We start from the raw sequence: 21850 nt of genomic DNA, 5'->3' as shown, positions 1-21850 counted from the left end.
ATGTACCTGTCTTATTAGCCAGAATGTCTACCTCACTGCCAAAGTACACTGTAATAGAGCCTTTCCAGACTTCATCACTAAATCTTTTAAGACAGGAAATATTTTGTACATGGGGCTTTAAGAGTAACAACTAAGAGTATGTAACTAGAACATTCATAAAGAAATCAACATATAAGTAAAGCTAGGAAAGAGGAATAGTGTAATTCCACTAACGCTGGTGGAGGCCAAAAGATCACAAATTCAAGAAGAACAAAGCAATTCTTAGCTACCTACCAAGTTAGTTAAGTTTGCCCTCCAGACAACAAATTGCTGGAGACATTGCTCCGCTGGGACAATGTCTACCTAGCATGTAAGAAACTCTGGATTCAATCCCCAGTACTTCATGAACCTGGTGGTGTAGGACATGACTGTAATCCTAGCACTATCATCAGGGAGGCAGAAGGACCAGAAGTTCAAGGTCGGGACTAGAAAAATAACTGCTCTTCCAGAGGTCCTGAGTTCAATTCCCAGGAACCACACGGTGGCTCATAGCTATCTGTAATAGGATCTGACGCCCCCTTCTAGTGTGTCTGAAGACAATGAGAGTATACTCATATACATAAAATAAATCTTAAAAAAAAAATTCCCAGGCCTTCCAAAGGCCATCCTAGGGTATGAGCTCCATCTCAAAAGACACCAACCAAAAGTTAAATAATGTCCTATACTTCGGAAAAGGTAACTGCTCTCAGAAATTTTATAAACATTTCTGTTGAGACAAAGTTCTGATATAATTTAGGCTGGTCTTGAACACTGATTACCCTACTTCTACGTTATCTACATTAAAAAAACAAAAACAAAAACAAAACTAAGTAGTTCAGAGAATGAGACCAGCCTGAGCTACACAGAGGTCCAGGCCAGATTAGTATCCAACAGCAAAATTTTGTCAAACAGAAGGAGCTGGGGGAGTGTCTGGAAAAAAGGATCAGCAGTTAAAAGCATCAGTTGCTACTGCAGAAAACCTGGTTTCCATCCCTAGAACCCACATGGTAGCTAACTACCATTTATAACTTAAGTTTCAGTGGATCCAACAGGCACAGATATGCATACAGGCAAAAGCTTCACATAAAGTAAAACAAATCTTTAAGGGAAAAAAAGCCCAATGAAATTTTTCTTCTCTGCTTATTTTTTATTTAACCCTTAAAATCTTTTAGATGTTTAAGTTGAGTTTTATATGTATTAGTGTTTTGCATTCATACATACATACATACATACATACATACATATACATTTACATATACATATATGGGTACCACTCACTTTGTGCCCTCAGTGGTCAGGAGACCTCAGATCCCCTAAACTACAGTTCATGGCCAGTCTGGTCTACACATTGAGTTCCAGGACAGACAGGGTTACACAGCGAGACCCTGTCTCAACATACCCCCATCTCACCTCCCCCCAAAAAACCCACACAAAGCAAACAAAAAAAGAAGTTACTTGTGACTGGCTTTGAACCTGGCCCATAGAAGAAGTTAGTCTTAATTCCTAAGTCTCCTGTGTCCCTAGTGCTGGGATAATGAAAAGCATGCTCCACCACGGCCAACTTTTTTCAGAACTCTTCATACTCTTATTTCTCAACATGTATATTTGTGTATGAGAGAATGTATATATTTTAGTTAGAAGACAACCAACTTTCTGAAATGGGTTTTCTTCCCACCAGGTGGGTCCCAGACTAAATTCAGTTTATTTATGTATCACCAGGCCAATTACACAGACTTTTACTTAAAGCTACTACATAGTTTCAGCATTCTGCATTTATTACATGGTTTTAATAATCTACATCTACTCCTGTCTCATAGCTTCTTTCCAGTTTCCTGTGAGGGCTAAGGCTGACCCAAGTGCTAGAACCATAGGCTAGCGGCCTATTTTATTAAGTGTTAACTCATCAAAATATAGCTCATATTTAAAGGCAATTATTTACACTAACATCTTTTCAAGAAAACAAAATTCAAATAAAACAAAACCTCGTTTTTAAAAAACGTTCTTACCTAGCCTGGCCCTCACTATGTAGACTGGACTCATCATCTCTTAACTTCTTCCTGCCTCCACCTCTTATAGTGCCAAAAATAAAGGAGCACATCACACCTGGCTCATTGATTTTTAGATAAACACCCAAAAGACTTCTGTAATTTCAATCTTTTAAAATTTGGAGTGGAGGTCAGTGAAATGGCTTAGTAGCCATAAGTATCTAACTTGAGTCTCACCAGAATCCACAGGACAACCAAGTAATCCTCTGACCTCCACGTAAGCACTAGATGGTACAATGATACCCCCTACAAAAAAACATTAAAGTCTATTAAAAATGGGATATTAAAAGCTGAGCACTGGGGGCTGGAAAGATGGCTCAGGGGTTATGAGCACTGGCTGCTCTTCCAGAAAACCCAGGTTCAATTCCCAGTAACCACACGGCCCCTCACATCTGTCTATAACTGCATTTCCAGGCGATGATACCATCTCACACAAGCATACATGCAGGAAATATACCAATATACATAAAATAAAAATAATGAATATAATAGTATTTTAAAAACTCAAGTCAGGCAATGGTGGTAACACACCTTTCGTCCCAGCACCCAGGAGGTAAAGGCAGGAGAATCTGAGTTCAAGGCCAGCCTGGTTAACAAGCCAGCCAGGGCTGTTACACAGATCCACCTCAGAAAACAAAGCAAGGACACAAGAGAACTCAGCTGTACTGGCTCCTCTTCCAGAGGTTCTGTGTTTGAGGCCCATGGTAGCTGACTACTCATATAGAGTTCATGGGATCTGACACCACCTTCTTCTGGCCTCCATGAGTTCGGGACACAAAATGGTAAGCATACATACAGGCAAATGCCCATATTCATTAAAAAATAAACAAAGGATTATTCATTCCTAATACACACACACACACACACACACACACAAATAACCTCTTTTGTATTTGGGGTTATAAGTATCCATCACTATACCCAGAACAAGTTCACTTTAATAAGTTGCAAAGAATTGACATGTGAAGGCTGGAGAGATAGATGTCTCAGCAGTTCCAGTGTTGGGTTCCTAGCATCCACAATGATGTGACTCACAACTCTAGAATATCTGGCCTCTGAGGTACAAAAAAATTTTTAAAAAGCCCCAAAACAGGCCCAGACTGTCACCCTGGTCAACAATTGAGAAAACTGTCTCAAAAGGTAAGATTTAAAAAAAAAAAAAAGCCAGACAAGCATAATCCTAATTTTCCCTCTTAACTTTATTCAATATTAATATTTTCCCCAGACTAGTTCTCATTAGCAAATAACTCCAAAATTTTATAAACTATGAAATAGATTTTATAAAAAGAAATATTCAACTACTTTGTTACATTTTAATAATTATAAGGTTCTAGTCATCTGTTTTACCTGGGCTCCTTCTCCATGGTATAAGCAATTCACCACATTGTCTAGAAGGTTGATATCCAGTTTTTGGCTGAAATCAAGCAGCTGACGAGCTGCATGGTCTGCTAACATTGTCATAATTGCTGGCATAGATTACTGAAAGAAAAAAAAAAAGAGTTACTAAGTTTGTACAGCAGTTAACACTCAAACTTTCTAGAGTATATTTCAACACTATTCATACAAATACTTAGATTACAGAAATTTTAGCTAATTATTGTGAAACAAGTAACAAAACTGCATTATTAGGTTCATTGTAGTGTTTTTCTGCTCCACTTACTACACCAATCTATTTTCAAGATGAGTCAATTATGATTCCATAGCTTTCAACCTTGTTTTATTTTGGGGTTAATGTTTGATGGTGAAGGCAGAGACAGACAGGTTTCAGTATATAACCCACCAGTCTCCAAAGTGTAGGGACTACAAAAGTGTGTGACCATGACAAGGTTACCTACAGAGTCTTGCTTGAGTAATTTCTCCCAGTTTCTCCCTGGCTTACCTGAATCTCTGTGTAGCCAAAAATGACCCTAAACTTCTGACCCCATCTTTACCTCTCCAGCTCCCTTGTTCCATACCTGGTTTATAAGGTGCTAGGGAAGACATGCTAAGCAAGTACTCTGACTTTTATGCCCAGCCCTCTTTACAAGTTCATGTTTCAAACGTTTAAATATGGGGGCTGAAGTGATGGTTCAGTCAGCACTGACTATTCTTCCAGAGGTCCTGAGTTCAAATCCAGGCAACCACATGATGGCTCACAACCATCTGTAATGAGATCTGATGCCCTCTTCTGGTGTGTCTTAAAGCAGCTACAGTGTACTTACATAAAATAAATAAATAAATCTTAAAAATTTTAAATATGGGCAGGAGAGATATGGCTCAGCGGTTAACAGCACTCACTGGCTGCTCTTCCAGAGGTCCTGAGTTCAATTCCCAGCAACCACATGGTGGCTCCCAAACATCTGTATCTGATATATCTGAAGACAGCTTCAGTGTACTCACATATATAAATAAATCTTTAAAAACTTTAATGTAATTTCAAGAATTTGTTTTTTAAAATATTCCCAATTGTATCTTTTAAATAGTTTAGTCTAAGCATCTCTAACAGGACAATTTAGAAACACTGATTTTTGTATTTACACAGTAGTTTTAAGAACCAACTTAATGTGTCTTGGTATACAAGGCCTCCTTAACTTCTACAGAAGTTATTTTCTACATCCCAGTGGCTCAGTTACACCACATTCTCAACTGTGTTTAAACATTAAAATAACATCCATGCCAAGGACATGGTATCACATGCATGTAACCCAGAACTTGAAAAGTTGAAACAAGGAATCTTTAATCTAAAGCCACCCTGGGCTATAAACTACGAACAAGTGCCATACCAGATACATAGTAAGATCTTATTTGAAAGAAACCAAAATCTTCAATCATACACTTCCCTTGAATCAAAAGGAAAAATATACTGTAAGAACCAAGCCATTAATCCAAAGTTAGCCTGGACTAAACAGTTAAGACCCTGTCTTAAAATACTGGAGGAGGGGAGGAATATAACTAGGTGCTCCAGTGATTAAGGCATTCTGACCACCCACCCCCAAAATGTTTAGCCCTACTGATTCAACTAGTCAATCCTGGACATAAGCTTTGAGAAACTAACCAAAGAAGAACATGTGGGCTCATGCCTCCAATCCCAGCATTATGAAGGTAAGAGGATCACACTTCCTATATTGGGGACCAGCCTGAGTCACACAATAAGAGTTTGCAAAAAAACATAAGGCTGGGCTTGGCATCAACACTTAGGGGTTAAGGGTGAGGTCAAAGGCAGGTAAATTCTGATAGCATGCTTAGCTACACTGCCAATTCCAGAATAGCTAGGCATACAATAAATAAAATCAGTAAATAAGACAACAGAAAACAAGTATTATATTCTAGACAAACAGGGCTTGGCAAAATATCTCAATGGTTAATGTACTTACAGCCAAATATCCAGAGTTTGATCCAAGGACCTACCCACATGCACACAAGCACAGGACAGAGACCAGGCCCCTACAAGTTGACCCCTTACCTCTAAAGTGTACACAAGCATATAAACTGCCAACTTTTATTTTTGTGGTACTGAGGGGCTGAACTTTGTAAATGCTAGGCACAGCACACTTATCACTTGGCTATTTCTCCACCCCTTGGTTTTATTTTCAAATAGGACTGAGTTGCTAGCTGGCACTGAAGCCACTCTAGCCAGACAACCCTTGAACTTGCCATCCTTCTGTTTCACACTCAATACAGCTTAGAGATTACAGGCTGGGCTAGTAGTACCTCAACAGTAGAATCCTCTACCAACTACAGAGCTGCAACAAATATTCTGTCTCAACCTTCCATGAACTGGGACTAAAGGTATAGTGTAAGCCACTACATCTGGCTTGTAGCTCAAATTCAAACAATTCTGCATACTTTAAACATACCCATGATGCCTTGGTTTGGAAATGAATATCCTGCTTGATTGCAGTTTCTGAATAATAATGTTGGTAAGAAAAAGTTGTTTTTTGATACTTTCTCATTTTTTTACTGTGTTTGTTGTGTGTGGGTCTGTGTGTCTGAGTGCAGGTGCCTGTATAGAGCAAGGTGGGATCCCATCTAAGCTAGACTTATAGTGATTATGATACACCCAGATGGGTACTGGGTCTTCTTCACAAAGAGCAGCAGAATTCTTAACTGCTGAGACATTCAGTCCCACCTTTTCATAAAGTAAGTCAGAAACCTGTACAAAGTGGGGCTTGCTATTTTAGTCCTATATCCCACCACCTAGGAGGGGAATGCAGAAGTGTAAATTCCAGGACATCTTGGACTGCAGCAATCCTGAATAAAAAACAAGGAAGGGTCACCTAACCCTTAACCCCAGCCAAGGCTGCATAGTGAAGCCAGTCTCAAAACACAGCTAAGGCCAGCAGTTTCTCCATTGTATTTCTGTGATGTTGGTACTGATATAACTTCAACAGAACCATTTTATTAATCATATCCAAGATATAATTTAGTTACAATAAATCAAAGATTAGGTCTGGCTCAGTCAATAAAGTATTCTTGGGTTTTAAACCAGAGGTTATATGTGCATCCGGAACCTAGCACTCTTGACACTCAAATCAGAAGACCAAGACCAAGCCTCACCTACCTACAAAAAGTTTAGGGCCAGCCTGGGCTATGAAGCCCCATCTCAAGTAATTCATAATCAGACCAAGACTAAACCAAAAATGAACCAGGCATACTACTGTTAAGAGACAAAGGCATCATCCTGTCAGAGGTAGAGATATGCTTACATTTACATTCACGTAAAGAGACTCTGGGCTCAGTAGTCACAGCTTTGGCTATTCTCCAGTCCCAGGTTTTCGGACACCACACATGCAGGCAAAACACCAATGAACAAAGAGTAAAAATTATATATTAAAAATTAAATCAAGCCCCTGGAAGGTGAAAAGATTAGCATTAAGACCAGCGGCCGAATTTATATAAAGCTCAAAACCCCAGAACAGACTGGGACACACAGTGAGACCCTGTCTTAAGAAGGGAAAAAAGATCAAACACTAATAAACATAAGAAAATTCCACAAATGGCTATGCTTTCCAACACCTTTAAGTGTTATAACCTTTACAGATTAAAACAAAATTTACGACTTTATGGTTAAAAATTGCAACCAACTTGTCTCAGACACTATCACAATGTATAGGTTTTTTTTAAAAAAGTAATACATGATTAGAGATGTTTAGTCAAGTGTCTCTACATCGAAGTTTCATTTTCAGGTTGGAATTCAGATGCTAGACTTATGTGGGGGAAGAGGTGTGATCTAAGGATACTTAAATACAGTTGTAGGCCTTTCTCAGAACTAGCGGTTATCTTCCAATGACCTATTCTTCAACTATAGGTAATTCAGAAATGGCGGCTCTGTGGTCAATGGCAAGCACATTTAGCAGCCCCAATCAAACAGCTTTCAAATATTCTTGCCAACATCAGTCATGACCCACACGCTTAAGATACAGAAATTACGCACTAAATAATGCAGCTATGGAGGAAGTATTCACTTTCTCACGGTGCCCCCCCAAACCCAAATTCCACTCACTGGTTTGAAATTGTAGGGAACCATCAAGCAAGGCTGTGACTCTACAAGTGATTACCCATATGCCTTCAATGGCACTGCAAGCAACAACACACTACCTACCTACCAGTTGCCATCTAAAAGGTAAGTTCACATGAAGTCAAAAAAACAAGACGCTACAAAAGACTGCTACTCGGTGTGTGGGCAATCGCCTGCTTCATTCAGTAAGAAACACGCCTCACTAGGAAGGGCCCGCCCTCCCCTGGCTTCCCACCCGAAAGACTCTCAGCACTTCTAACTATAGCTCACAGGAGCACGCACTCACCCCGCCCATACTCGGAGGAGGCATTTAGACTCGGCGCCTTAAGTTCACCGCCCTATTCTCTATGCAGCATGTCCTCTGAGTGATCCGAGGTCCCGCCTCGGCGAGTATTCAGTGCATCCTCTACTACCACCACTTCCTCTCTTCCACCCCAAACTCAAGAAACCAGAAGGAAAATCAGGGAGGGGGCACTTTCACTGTCCATGGCAAGCAGTAAACTGTTCCACCTAAAAGATAGAAGCCCCAGGCGAAAAAAAACCTACAACACGGAGCGCCACTTGCAGATCCCCGAAAAAAAAAATAAATTAACTCATTGTTTTCTACTTATCGTTACACACACACACACACACACTCACAAAACCAACAACAACAAAAATCACCCACAAGGCTTTCGAGTTTCTTCACAGAAGGGACTCGGTAGCCCCTCCCTCCCCCATCCCAAGCTCTCCACCGAGGGGGCCACGTGATGCAGGCGGACGTTTCAATGCTGCTGCACTAAATATTTCTGGAAACTTCCACTCCTAATAATTTACAGAGACGTCCCTGAAATCACCGAAACTGTCCCCAGCCCTTTGGACTGGGGAAGCCCTTCCACCCACGCGCAGGGGCTCAGACTCACTACCACGCTCCTCGCCTTCCTCCACCGCCACCCGCACACGCCGATGACCCAGCAAGCGCTCCCCTCCCGCGGCCGCCTCCCCGCCTCCATCACCGAGCGACAGAAGCGCTTCCATTCAATCCCAGGCTCCGCCGAGGGCCCCGCGCCCGCCGCGCCTCATGCCCGCCGTGCCGCCGCCCGACCCTCGGCCCGGAGCACACCACCGACTTACCCAGAAATTCAACCAACTGCTTCTTCCTTCCTTGTCCGGGCTTGGGGCGAGGGAAAGTGGGGAGGAGGGAGAGGGGACGAAATCAAGGTGGGTTTCACAGTTTTCCCACCTTAAAAAAAAAAAGAAATTAAAAAAAAGAGAAGGGCCAAAAAAAAAAAAAAGCTCAATATTTACTATTCCAGGGACAACTCCACCCAACACACTCACGCACACACACGCGCGCACGCACACACACGCGCCCCACCAAAAAGGGGAATTAATCCGAGGAATAAATGCTCCCGCCCGGCTGGGGAGGGAAGAAAGGGGGAGGGGAGCGGGCCAGTCCGTGAGACGGAGCCCAGGACCCTCCAGCCACAGGCGGCGGCGGGAGCAGCAGCGCGAGTCCGTACGGCCAGGGCCGCACTGCCGCCAGTTGCAGTCCGGCTCCCCCTACCACACAGGGCTCGCTCGCTCACGCCGCTCCGGCGCCGGGCCCCCCCACCCAGGCTAGCCTAAACTTTCCCCCCTCCGCGTGCTCCTCAGCGACTGGTGGCTCCCCCCTCCCCCTCGGGATGGTTGCACGACTGCTGCAGCAAAGGCTGGAACAGGCACGGCCGCCGGGGCTGTAGCTACTGTTGCTCTTGCTGATGCTGAAGCTCCCGCTGCTCCTGCCGCGGCCGCTGCAGCCGCTTCTCCCCCTCCTCCTAGTGCCTCAAACTCGGAACCGGTTGAAACCGGTTCAGACTGGGAGATTCCATCTCGGTTGAGTTTTCAGCCCATGGCGCCGCGGAGCGTTTGGAACCTGGGCCTCCGCCCCCAGGCCGCGCGCCCATTGGTCGGCCCCGGCCACAGCCGTGCCATCAGCCTACCTCTTATTGGTCCGAGCGCCCGTCAGTTCTACCTGAAGGCTCCACACGAGCCTGCCGCTTAAGCTCCCGCCTCTTTCCAGCAGTGATTTGCCCGCAGAGTGGGGGAGGGGAGACGGGGCGGGACGCAAAGGAGTGAGGGGGGTGGAGGTAGAGAAGGTGGGAGGTCGAACAGAGCCCAGCAAAGAGGAGAGCGGAGAATCCTCACGGAGGATTGGCTGGAGTGAGCTGTCAGTCAAGTGCAGCCCGCCTTCGACATCCCTTCCCCCTCTCGTGGCTCCCCCTCTCCGTCCCTCACTTGTAAGCCCGGCCTTTCCGGCTCGCCCATTGGCTGGGCGCCTTTGGTGACGGAGAGGGTGGGGTTCGCCCGTGAGCTGGAGGCGGCGCGAGTTTGAGCGCCGCGCGCGCCGCTCTTCTTTCTGCTTTCCCCTGGTCCCTTGCGGCCCGCCCCCTCGGGCTCCCGCCAACCTCAGGGGCCTCGGCCTGGAGCCCCAGCACCCGCCCTTCTGATGGAGTCTGTGCTCCGAAAAGAGAGGACACACCCTGTTCCTACATCGGGATAGGCAGAGGCGAAGGACCGAAAGAAAACATAGGTGCTGGATGGTAGGCCCCTGGCCTTGGATCCATTGTAGAGGCCTGGGTTTGGGCACTGCAGGACAGGACTGACACGGGCAGAAGTAGGGATAAACTGTGAGAATGCAGTTTGAGAGCCTCGTGATCTCCTGGAAACGGTTGTTTAGTTATTGAACAAGCCTCCTTAGAAATTTAACTCTCCCCAGACTTGCTTCACCAAGTTAATTCTAAAAATTAGTCCTAAAAACACTGAAAGTCCTGTTACCAACTTAATGCATGTAGACTGATCTTGTACCAACTTCTTTCAACTTGGTGCCCTTAATCTGCCACGCCCAGAAGTTAACAGATGGCTCTCAGGTGCCGGGTCAGTTTTGCTGATTAGGCTTGCTTAAAACAGCCAACAGTGACTCTCAGCTTTAATCCCAACACTGAAAGGCAGAGGCAGGAAGATCTCTTGAGTTCAAACACAGCCAGGACTATGAAGAGAGAAAACAGAGCCAGCAGTTCAACAAAAATTGACTGGTCTGTTGTGCCACAAAGAGATGGATAAATCATTTATTAAGTCAACACAGTGACCTGGCATAATGGCACAGGCCTGAACTCCCAGCACTTGGGAGAGGAGGTGACAGATTAGGAATGCAAAGCCATCCTCAGCTACAGAATAAAGTCTGTCACCTGGAGGCAGAAGATGCTACTCCTATACAGGAAAACAAACAGATCTGATGTTAAAATCAATCCTACCAAGAGGATATGGAAGTGTAAATAAACTAAGTAGAATACCTGAATTCAATAGGTATGAAAGACCTTATGTGCAGTGTTCTATTGAATTCTTCACAGCCCCATGAGGAGGTTATTTTCACAGAACATTTCTGCCCCCAAACACACATACAACCTCTTACTACCCCAGATTGGTTTTGTTTGTTTGGGTCAGGGGCTACTTGGTACAGCTCAAGTGAGGAAGTCAGAGCACCGTGTGGAGTTAACTTCTCAGAGACTTGATGTATACCTGACTGGCCTAGAACTGGCAGTGATTCTCCTGCCTCTGCCACCCTAGTGCCACTGTACCCTGTGACTAGATAAATTGCAGGCTGACCTTGAATTCAAACTTTTCCTGTCTCTAGTACTGGCTGGAATTTCAGGTATGGGTATGCCCTTGAGAAAACTGGGCACTGTGAGACACACCCTTAGTAACAGCACTGGGGAGGCAGGCAGAGCTCTGAGAGTTGAAGGCCAGCATGGTCTACATAGAGTTTCAGGCCAGACAGACCTTGTCTTAAAAACAAACAAATAGTATTTTCCATGTGTGGTGGTGCATGCCTATAACCCCAAGGCTCAGGCTGCTGAGGCAAGAATCTAGCCTGGCCTGCACAGTGAATCTATATCTCAAAATTAAAAAGAAAAGAAAAAACAACCCCAAGTTAAATAAAACTATATACAGGGGCTGGAGAGAGATGGCTCAGTGGTTAAGAGCACTGACTGCTCTTCCAGAGGTCCTGAGGTCAATTTCCAGCAACCACATGATGGCTCACAACCATCTGTAATGGGATCCAAAACAGTCTTCTGGTGTGTCTGAGAGTGAAAGTATACTCATATACATAAAAAATAAAATAAAACCATCTTTGCTAACAATTCTAACAATGACAAAAGAAGCAGTCAAAGTAAAGCTCCCTACATCAGCCCTTTTTCTTACCCAGAAGCAATTGTGTGTCTAGTCTTCTTCAATGGCACTGAGGCTAGTGTTGAACTTTTGATCTTTCTACCTCCACCAAGGCTGGGATTTTGGGTATGGACCAGTACGCCAGATCTCTCCACCTTTCAATACCATAATTTAATGAACAGTTTCCCTCAGTAGATAATTAAGCTATTTCCTGTTTTGCCTAGGACAAACAGGACTGAAGTTAGTAATTTCACATACTTCTGGTAAAATTACTGAAATACAGACATTTCTAGGTTAAAGTCCTACAGATTATGGTATCAAAGGCCATGTTTTGATAGATACTCTCAAAATGTCCCCTAAAAGATTATATCAGTTTGACACAGGATCTTTCATTGCCTGGAAATGACCTTATACTTTGTTTTGTTTTTTGAAGCAGGGTCTCACTGTGTAGCCCTGGGTATACTGGAACTCAGATGGCTGGCCTCAAACTCACAGAAATCCATCTGCCTCTCCTGGAATTCTGGGATTAAAGGTGTTTGCCATCACACTGGGATAGAATGAACATTTTTTTGTTTGATTGATTCTTTTGAGACAGTGACTCTATATAGCCCTGCATAGCCTTAATTCATAATCCTCCTACTCTACCACCCTTTGATAGAATTACAGGCAGCCACTACACCCACTCATAGCTCTCTGTGTGTTGTTGCTGAGTCAAACCAAGGCCAAGCATTTTATCGTTATTGCCACCTAAGCATTCTAATTTGAACTTCTGGCTCTGAACTTTTTGAAGATTACACAATTTACACGATTAGAGCTATAGTATGCCTCAATTTTAATTTTCACATACATAACACTTTTTGAAAACAGAATCTAGCTCCATAGCCCAAGCTGGTTTGGAAGTCACTATATATTCATAATGTGGGCCAGGATGGACTTGAACTAATCTTAACTTCCAAAATGCTGGGATTACAGAGATGTGCTACCGTACCTGGTAAATTCATCCTGTATGTATGTTCATGTGGGCAAGTGCAGATGTGGGGCTGGAAGTGTGCACAAATGTTTCAAAAAGATTATAGATTTTATATTTGCATGTATGTGTACCACGTTCATGTTCAGTACCCACAGAGGTCAAAAGAGAATTGAATCCCTCTAATTTTGTTTAGCTTTGATGTGTTGATACTAGGTCTCACTGTCCCGGATAGACCTTTAATTCTGTATGTATCCAAAGATGACCTTGAACTTCTGGTCTTCCTGATTCTACCTCCCAAGTGCTGGTATTATAGGTGTCTACTATTCATACCCAGGCTGTGTCCTTTAGGGGAGGGAGTCAGGACTTCCTATAAGTCCTATAAGCTAGGCCAGCACTCCTCACTGAGACACACCTCCAATGCCCTACTTGTTTTTTTACCTGCAGTACTGGAGATGGAATAAAGTTTTGGGTTCATTGTTTTCTTGTTTTTCTTTTTCAAAATAGAATTTCACTAGCTTTGGAACTCGATATGTAGACCAGAATAGCCTTGAAATCACAGAGATCTGTGCCTCTACTACCCCAGTGCCAAAATTATGGGTACACACCATCACATCCAGTAAATTTTCTTATATTTATTCTTGCTTTTGTGTGTGTATGTTTATGTTTGTATGCCACATGTGTGTATGTGCTTTCAGAGACAGTGGAGGTATCTCTGGTGTCTCCTGAAGCTACCCTTAGATCCTTTGGAACTGTAATTATAGGCGGTTGTGGGCCACCTAACTTGTGTGCTGGGAATCAAATTGTCATCTCTCCAGACTTTGAACCAGAATCTTGAACATGCTTGTGTAAGTGCTCTACCACTTAGTTATGTCTCAAACTGCATACTTTGGTTTTGCTGTTGTTGCTTTGAAATAGGTCTTGCTGTATAAAACCTTAAACTGGAACTCATTATATAGACTAAACTGACCTCAGATTTATAAGCCTTCTTCCTCAGCCTCCCCAGTACTGAGATTCCAGATATGTGTTACCATGATTGGCAAATAAGCTTTTTAGCTTAGGGAATAAAAGATTAGGAGTTGAACTAAAGGATAATGGTTTGCTGTGGTGGTTTGAATAGGTGTGGTCCTAAACATTCATGTGTTTGAATGCTTGTTCCACAGGAACAATTAGAAGGTATGGCCTTGTTGGAGTAGGTGGACCTTGTTGGAGGAAGTGTGTCACTATAGAAGTGGGCTTTGAGGACTTCTAAACAGCTATGTCCAGTGTGGCACAAAGTCTCCTGCTGCTTGGGGATCCAGATGTAGAACTCTCAGCTCCTTCTCCAGCACCAAGTCTGCCTGCACACTGCCATGCTTCCCACCATGCTGATAACTGGACTAAACCTCTGAACTGTAAGCCTGCCCCAACTGAATATTTGCCTTTACAGGAGTTTCTGGGCTAGAGAAATGGCTCAGAGGTTAAGAGCACTGGCTGCTCTTCCAGAGGTCCTGAGTTCAATTCCCAGCAACCACATGGTGGCTCACAACCACCTGTAATAGGATCCAATACCCTCTTCTGGTGTGTCTGAAGACAGCTCAGTGTACTTACATATAATAAATAAATAAATAAATAAATAATTAAATAAATAAATAAAGTTTTAAAAAAGAAAAAAAAAAGTTGCCATGGTCATGATGTCTGTCTTAGTCAGGGTTTCTATTCCTGCACAAACATCATGACCAAGAAGCAAGTTGGGGAGGAAAGGGTCTATTCAGCTTACACTTCATTACCAAAGGAAGTGAGGACTGGAACTCAAGCAGGTCAGGAAGCAGGAGTTGATGCAGAGGCCATGGAAGGATGTCACTTACTGGCTTGCTTCCCCTGGCTTGCTCAGCCTGCTTTCTTATAGAACCCTGGTCTACCAGCCCAGGGATGGCACCACCCACAAGGGGCTGGGCCCTCCTCCTTTGATCACTAGTTGATAAAATGGCTTACAGCTGGATTTCATGGAGGCATTTCCCCAACTGAGGCTCCTTTCTCTATGATAACTCCAGCTTGTGTCAAGTTGACACAAAACCAGTCAGTACAGTGTCTCTTCACAGAAATAAAACTAAGTCACTTGCTCAGACTTTTCTGTTGTTGCTATTGTCGTTGAGACAAGGTCTTTCTATGTAGATCTGTATATAATGCTGTCTATGTAGACCAGTCTGGCCTTGTACTTGCAAAGATGCATCTGCCTCTGCCCCTGCCTCCTGAATGCTGGGATTTAAAGTATATACCATTATCTTGCTGTCCTTGCATTTGCTGCATAGACCTAGCTGGTCTACTATCTTCCCTCTGCCTTGAGTGCTGAGCAATCACTCTATTTCTTCAGTATTTCTAGATACAGAATCATCTTACCCCAATAGGACACAGTCAACAACAACCCTGAAACTAAAATCAAAAGAACATTTCCAGCCAGAAGGTGGTGTACATCTGTGATCCAAACTGAATGAAAACTCCTGAAAAGAAGCTGTGTGCAAAGACTGATGATTATTTCAGTACTGTGGGGAGGTTGAAATGCTATAGGTCCAAAGGGTAATTACCTCATTTTAGGCCACCGTTAGCCTCCAGAACAGCTATTCCTTGTCTATCTCTGCATAGAAACCAACATCCTGTGGCTAACAGATAAAACTCTTTGGAATCTATTAAATGTAGTAGACTACTAGCTTAGACCAATCAAAATGCCAAGTGTCCTCATATGTCATCTTGGGCCTTTAGAAAATCTTCCCCCATCTTGCTGTAACTATCTCTCTGATGTGCTGAGTAATATATTTTAATCTTGCCTTGATAAATGACTTTGTTCTTTATAACAATGAAACTTCATGACACTGCTTCCACATTTAGATGTGAAGTTTGGGGTAGCCTAAGTCTGTGTACTGGGCATGGTCACTCAAAATGACTCCAGAATAAAATATCTCTTATTTCATTTAAGATAAAAGCTGTAGTTTTTTTATATTGACACAACTCAGTAATATAAGAGCCGAAACTTATCACAGATTTAAGACCAACTGGGAAAATTATGAAGACCATGCTTCAAGAATAAAAATAGTTAGGTCTGACAAGGAAACTTGACCAGTAAAGGAGTCTTCCACCAAGCCTAAGGACCTGAGTTGGATTCCTGAAACTACATAGTAAAAAGAACCCATTCCTGTGGGGCAATTGGCAGTGAAGGGTACCCTGATTCTCTGTCGAGATAAGTGAAGCCCCAGGGACCCTAAGGGGAGGTAGGAAGCTTCCTAGTCTCCTGGGAGATCAGGCCCCTCTCATTTCTCCTTAGAGTGGTTTAGGTCACGCCCCAAGTCCCTCCTCCAAAGGGGGAGTCATAGACTCAAGACAGAAGCAGGACCACACCCCCAAGTATGTAGTTGAGATTTTTCCCAAGCCCTCAGGCCAAGCCAATAGAAAGCACCTGTTGTCAGACTCTGAACCATCCTAAAACTATATATATGAGGCCTTTCCAAAACTAAAGCTGTGCAGGAATTACTTCATGAGTAAGAGCTATAACACCACAGCTTGGAAAGATCTGCTCTCCACCACTAGAAGCTCTCCTGCACCCCTTGCCTCTTACCCAGTCCCCTGCTGGCTTGGTCCAGCCCAGCAGAGGCAAAACAGAGAAGGGCAACACCAGCAGCAGAGGCTGTAGAAGCAGTCTGCCCATCCCACCCCCAGTCCTTCTCCTCCCGTGAACCCATGAACCTAACTGGACCCAGCACTGGAGGTGGCAAAAACCAGTCCCCTTCTCTCCATGTGGGGCCTCCAGCACCCAGCCCAACACACTCCCACATGTTGACCTGACATTCACACACATGGCTCTGTGGGTAAAGGTGCTTGTCACAAAACTTGATGACCTGAGATAGAGTCACAGGACACACATAATGGGAGAAGAGGCTCAACTCTAACAAGGTGTGGCATTCTTTTCCTATTAGATAGAGGGTTGGAAAGATAAATAGGTGTTATATAGTATTGACACTGTAATCCTAGCACTTGGGAGACTGAGGCAGGAAGGTCAGGAGTTCCAGGACCAGCCAGGGAGAAAAGTTCAGACCAGCCAGGCCCAGTGGTGAAACTCTTAAAATAGGGAGGCAGAAGTAGGTGGACATCTATGAATTCAAGGATTCAAGCCTAGTTTACATAAAAGACCAGCCAGGGCAAAATAGTAAGGGCCTGTCAATGAGAGAGAGAGAGAGAGAGAGAGAGAGAGAGAAAAGAAGAGGTAGTCCCTCCAAGTTACAAGTCACTGTGAAGTTTGGGTCTGACAGGTTTTTGGCCTGAGCCAAAAAGCACAATTCTTTGTTTCTTTCCTTTTTTTTTTTTTTTTTTTTTTTTTTTTTGGTCCCTCTCTTCTAGATGCTGGCCAGAATTAGGGATGTGTTTTCTGCTACCCTGGACTCCTAATTTTCTAAAGCCCCCTCCCCAGCACACAGTTGCTTGTCCTCTCTTCTATGCCCGCTTAATTAGCATGGCTTCTCACCTTCCCCTTCATTCACTTCCAGAGATGGGAGGAGGGAGGCAGCTAGAGATATTACAGGGTTCTCTAGAGTTATAGAACTTATGGTAGTCTCTATATAGGAAGGGAATTTGTTGATGACTTACTGCCTGTAGTTCAATTTCCCAACAATGGTCAGCAGCAGCTGTGAGCAGAAGTTCAAGGATCCAGCAGTTGCTCAGTCTCACAGGGCAAGCAGGTAAAGGACCTTATGTAGGTCTCCAGCAGAAGGTGTGGCCTGAATTAAAGGTGTGTACCACCATGCCTGGATCTGAGACTTGCTTTGTCCCAGATGACCTTGAACTCAGAGATCTCCTCGCCTTACTTTCCTGGGATTCATAGTCACTATGCCTCAAGATCTCCATGCCAATATCTAGTCAGAAACTTGTATCTCCCAGCCTCAGGATCAGAATCACAAGTGAGCCTTCCAATTCTGGATTGTGGTTCATTCTAGATATAGTCAAGTTGACAACCAGGAATAGCCGCTACAACAGGTCCATTGCCTTTGAGCTGAAAAAGAGAAAAAAAAGAAAGGCCAACAGAGTTTCAAGTCTATATAAATAGATATATTAATTATTAATTTTAAAAAGGACTGAGGCTGTGCTGAGCAGGAGAGCACCTGCCTAGGCTCAATCCCTAGTACCAAACACCAAACAGAAAAAAAAGTAGCGGTGGTGATAATGGTAATGGTGATTGTTGTGTTTTATAAAAAGATACAGAAAAGGAATATGTTTAGTGGATATGCAGTTAGGTGTGGGGGAGGAGGGTGCCTCGACGTGCCCATGCTGAGGCAATCCCTTCCCCCTGATAGACCAGCCACATAGCTATAGTATAGAATAGAGTTTATTTAGGGCATGGGGAGTGGAGCTGAGAGGGCAGTAGAGACAGAGAAAGGTAGAGAGAGTGTGTGTAGAGGAATAGAGGAGTAGAGGTCAGCCATGAGCACGTAAAGGGGGAGGGGAATGGGGAGAGGAGGGAAAAGATGAAAGAGAGCAAGAAGGCAAGAGAGAGGAGGGGACAAGGATCCCCTTTTATAGTGAGTCAGGCACACCTGGCTGTTGCCAGGTAACAGTAGGGCAGAGAGCTTAGAATGCTAACATCGATGATGATGGTGGTGATGACTGGAAGGCTGGAAATCACAGATTAGTCCTGAATGATTCTAAGAATATTCTCATAGGATTGGGAAATCCAAACCTCAAAACAATATAGGTTATTGCAATGGCCTTTGGTATCTCCCAGAACTTAAAAGGTAAGCCCTTATTTTGAAGACACCACACACTTGTGCCTCATGGCTTGGAGGAATGAAGCTAGCACTGACCTGGAGACCTGAGGACTCACCCTCATAGGATTGTAAGATGCTGTGCAAGGAGTTAACAACCCTGTCTGGTTGTTAAGCCTCAGAATGCAACCAGCCTGACAAGATATCTCCAGAGGTTTGAAAGTGGCACTTTTTTCTTGGGGCTAAGCAACAACTATCTAACTGGACTTAAGGTCTGCTCAGTAAAAGAGAATTTGTGCTTGGTCCAGACAATCTGGCTCAAGAAGTCATGGACCCTGGAAGAAAACTTACTGTGTGATTTTCCTAAGCCATCATAGTCCTGACTATTGCAAACAGCTGTCCTTACACTCCAAGTCTGTGCAGCGCTCACCTCTATTCAGAGAAGCTTCTTTCTACAGTAGTGAGGCTGCAGAGACCCCGGCTGGCCAGGGTGCAGACAGCGGCGGCTCAGCCCCTTACTGACTGTATCTACAGCACGGTCCCTGAACTTAAAGCTCTTGGAACATTACAGAAGAGGGGAAAGGAATACTGTTGGAGCTAGAAACAAGGCCACCTGCTGCTAGATAGTGTCTTCTAGACATGACAGAGAGCTGCACCCATGTAATCACAACAATATGATTGCCTAAATGACACCTGCATAATGATAATGCTAGTTGCCATTGACAATATTGTCAATAAGAATGCAAGCTGGCATGTGTGTGGGAGAAACCAAACAAGGCCCCACCCTTGGATGAGGAGATACAGGAAATCAATGGCTACTGAGAAAGAGAAAGTTTACTCTAGGGATGAGCCCTTTGATAAATTATACAATCCCAAGTGGTTAGTCTGAAACACATATACAATGATCTCAGTAAGGTGTATATACATAATTGGAAGAGGAATGAAAATTATGTGAATGCTTATTGAAATTCTAGCCTCCAGAGGTAATACATGTATGCAGTAAACAAACATGCAAGCAAAACATCTAAACACATAAAATAAAAATAAAGGTTAATAAAAATCAATAATGCTAAGCAGTGGTGGCACACATACCTTTAATCCCAGCACTCGGGAAGCAGAGGCAGGTATATCTCAGAGTTCAAGGCCACCCTGGTCTATAGAGTGAGTTCCAGGACAGCCAGGGCTACATGAAAAGCCAAAAAAAACCCAAAAAAAACAAAAAACAAAAAAAAAACAAAAAAAATCAACCCCCCCAAAATAAACAAAAAGCCTTTTTAAAGGCCATTTTATGTATGTATATTATACACACATATATGAATAATATAGTAGGTAGCACATGCCTGTAATCCTAGTAACAGGAAGTTAAAGACAGGAGGGTCAGGAATTCAGGGTTCCCCTCAGATACACAGGAAGCTACAGACCTGCTGAGATATATGAGCCCTTGTCTTAATAAGTATTATGGCAGCTGAGCAAGAACCATGTGCTGCCCAGAACGCTGGGACCAAACAAGCCTGCAGGCCTTGGAAGAAAGAGAAGGCAGTACTGGCCTCCTGCAGAGGCCCCAGCTGGGAATTCCGGATCCTTCTGCCTTAGCCTCACAAAAGCTGGCTTTGCAGACCAGCAGCCTCATCTGGAAAGGGCTTCTTAGTGGGAGGGAGCAGAATGTAAACATGATCAAAATACATTGTACATATGGAATTCTCAATTAATAAAATTATTATAGTTAAATAAAAACAACAGAAACTTTTAAAATGACATTTTATGAATTTCACCAATGTAAACAGTTCCCACTTTTCCCCATTGTACCAGGGTACAAACTACAAAGCTTCTTAAATGATTCTGGAGGCCAAAAAAATCCATACCATAAGAGTTGTCCAGGGGCTCAAGGTCCTACACCCATTTTTAAGGTTTATTTAACATGTCTGTATGTGTGTGTGTGTGTGTGTGTGTTGTACACGTGTGTGCAGTTGCTCTCAGAGGTCAAAAGGGTGTTAAATTCCCTGCAACTGGAGTTATGGACTGTTGTGAACGCCTGATGTGGATGTTAGGAGCCAAACCCAAGCCCTCTGGAAAAGTGACAAGTGCTGTTAACCACTTAGCCATCTCTCCAGCCCCTCCTCATCTACTCCAGCATTTGCAGAATCTAAGTTGTTCTCAATGGCCCGTGTTGCCTGAAGGATTCATGCTTCTATTACCACAGTTAGGAAGTTTAGAAGCAAGTCAGTGGAAATCTCTGCTAAGCTGTGTCAGAATTTACCCAGATTACTTCACAGGCTCTGATGTTACAGGGAGATACAGAATACCAAATGTAACCCTTTCTGGAAGTAAGTCTCCAGTAGACTTCTTAGCATTTAATTGGCTCCACATCTTTCTTCACACAAGTTTGCCTGCTCCTAGCTCCAGGTAAGCCTGAAGGCCTTCACGTTCCTGTCATCTGTTGAGGCTGAATCTTAGTAGTGGGAGTACTTTTTTATAAGCTGTGACTAATAGGGCAGCGCCCCTACTCAGCCCCCCACTGCATTTTTACACTTTGAACTGGATGTATTTTTTATGAAGCAAACAACTGTAGGCACCAGGGCAGCCCCTAGGACTTTCATCTGTTCATCTCTGCCTTTAGGGAAACAAAATGAAGGTTGGAACAAAAATTGCTTCTCCCCATTTTCTTATGGATGGAATAGACTTGGTTCTGTATTTTCAAGCATTGAAGCTTAGCTGGGAAGGGGGACAAAAGATTAGCAAATATAATTTTTTTCAGAAGCAAAAATAAGGTTAGAGGGAAGGGTAAAAGGAGAGAGGGGGAAAGGGGGAGAGAGATCTCATTAAACTGATGGTGAAGGAATCCAGGCACAGCTAGCCCTAGACCCTAGCACTCAAAGGGGTCTAGGAAGGAAGGGAAGCTGGTCAAGGATAGCCCAGGCTATATAATGAATTCCAGATAAAAACAAGAGCCCATCTAAGCAAAACAAATTTACAAGTGACCTTTTCAGGGGGAGGGGAGCATAGCTTAGTGGCAGAGTATGCAGGAAGCCCTGGGTTTGGTGCCCAGTACTACAAATAAATAAAGGGGCAGAGAAAAAAAAACTGGCAGAAACAGTACAATAAAATGGGGCTTCAAAGTCAAGTCGGATTGTCTACATTGCCTAGAATGTTGAGAGAAAACAGTCACAAACAAATGTACAAAGATCACGGACAGAAGACCACCAAGGTCTTGTGCAGGATATAACATTGTTGGCTGTCTAAGAACTGAGACAATGTGGCCTCCTGGCATACAGCAAAATCCTTAGATTTGCTCAGGGGACAAACAAACCTTCCTTAGGAATACACATCTCTATCCCAAATTCTGCTCCTACAGGAAGTACGTTACTGCAGTGTGGCAAGTGTTGTAAGTCAAGTACGGAGGCACACAGTT

The 21850-nt window shown here is 43.6% G+C and overlaps 1 protein-coding gene across 1 annotated transcript in view; it reads right to left on the bottom strand.

Moving 5' to 3' along the window:
• Positions 1-9084, bottom strand: part of XPO1 (exportin 1) — a 34824-nt gene extending 25740 nt beyond the window's left edge. The window contains exons 1-2 of the mRNA XM_080920937.1: positions 8674-9084; positions 3411-3542 (exon numbers count right to left, since the gene is read on the bottom strand). Of these exons, the coding sequence (XP_080777063.1) occupies positions 3411-3536 (126 nt within the window). The 5' untranslated portion in view covers positions 3537-3542; positions 8674-9084. The remainder of the gene's footprint in view (positions 1-3410; positions 3543-8673) is intronic.
• Between the last annotated feature and the right edge of the window lie 12766 nt (positions 9085-21850).

This window comes from Micromys minutus, assembly GCF_963924665.1.
Source record: "Micromys minutus genome assembly, chromosome: 1".
Lineage (NCBI taxonomy): Eukaryota > Metazoa > Chordata > Mammalia > Rodentia > Muridae > Micromys > Micromys minutus.
Note: the sequence above shows the minus strand (reverse complement) of the source record. Positions and strands in the feature narration are given on the sequence as shown.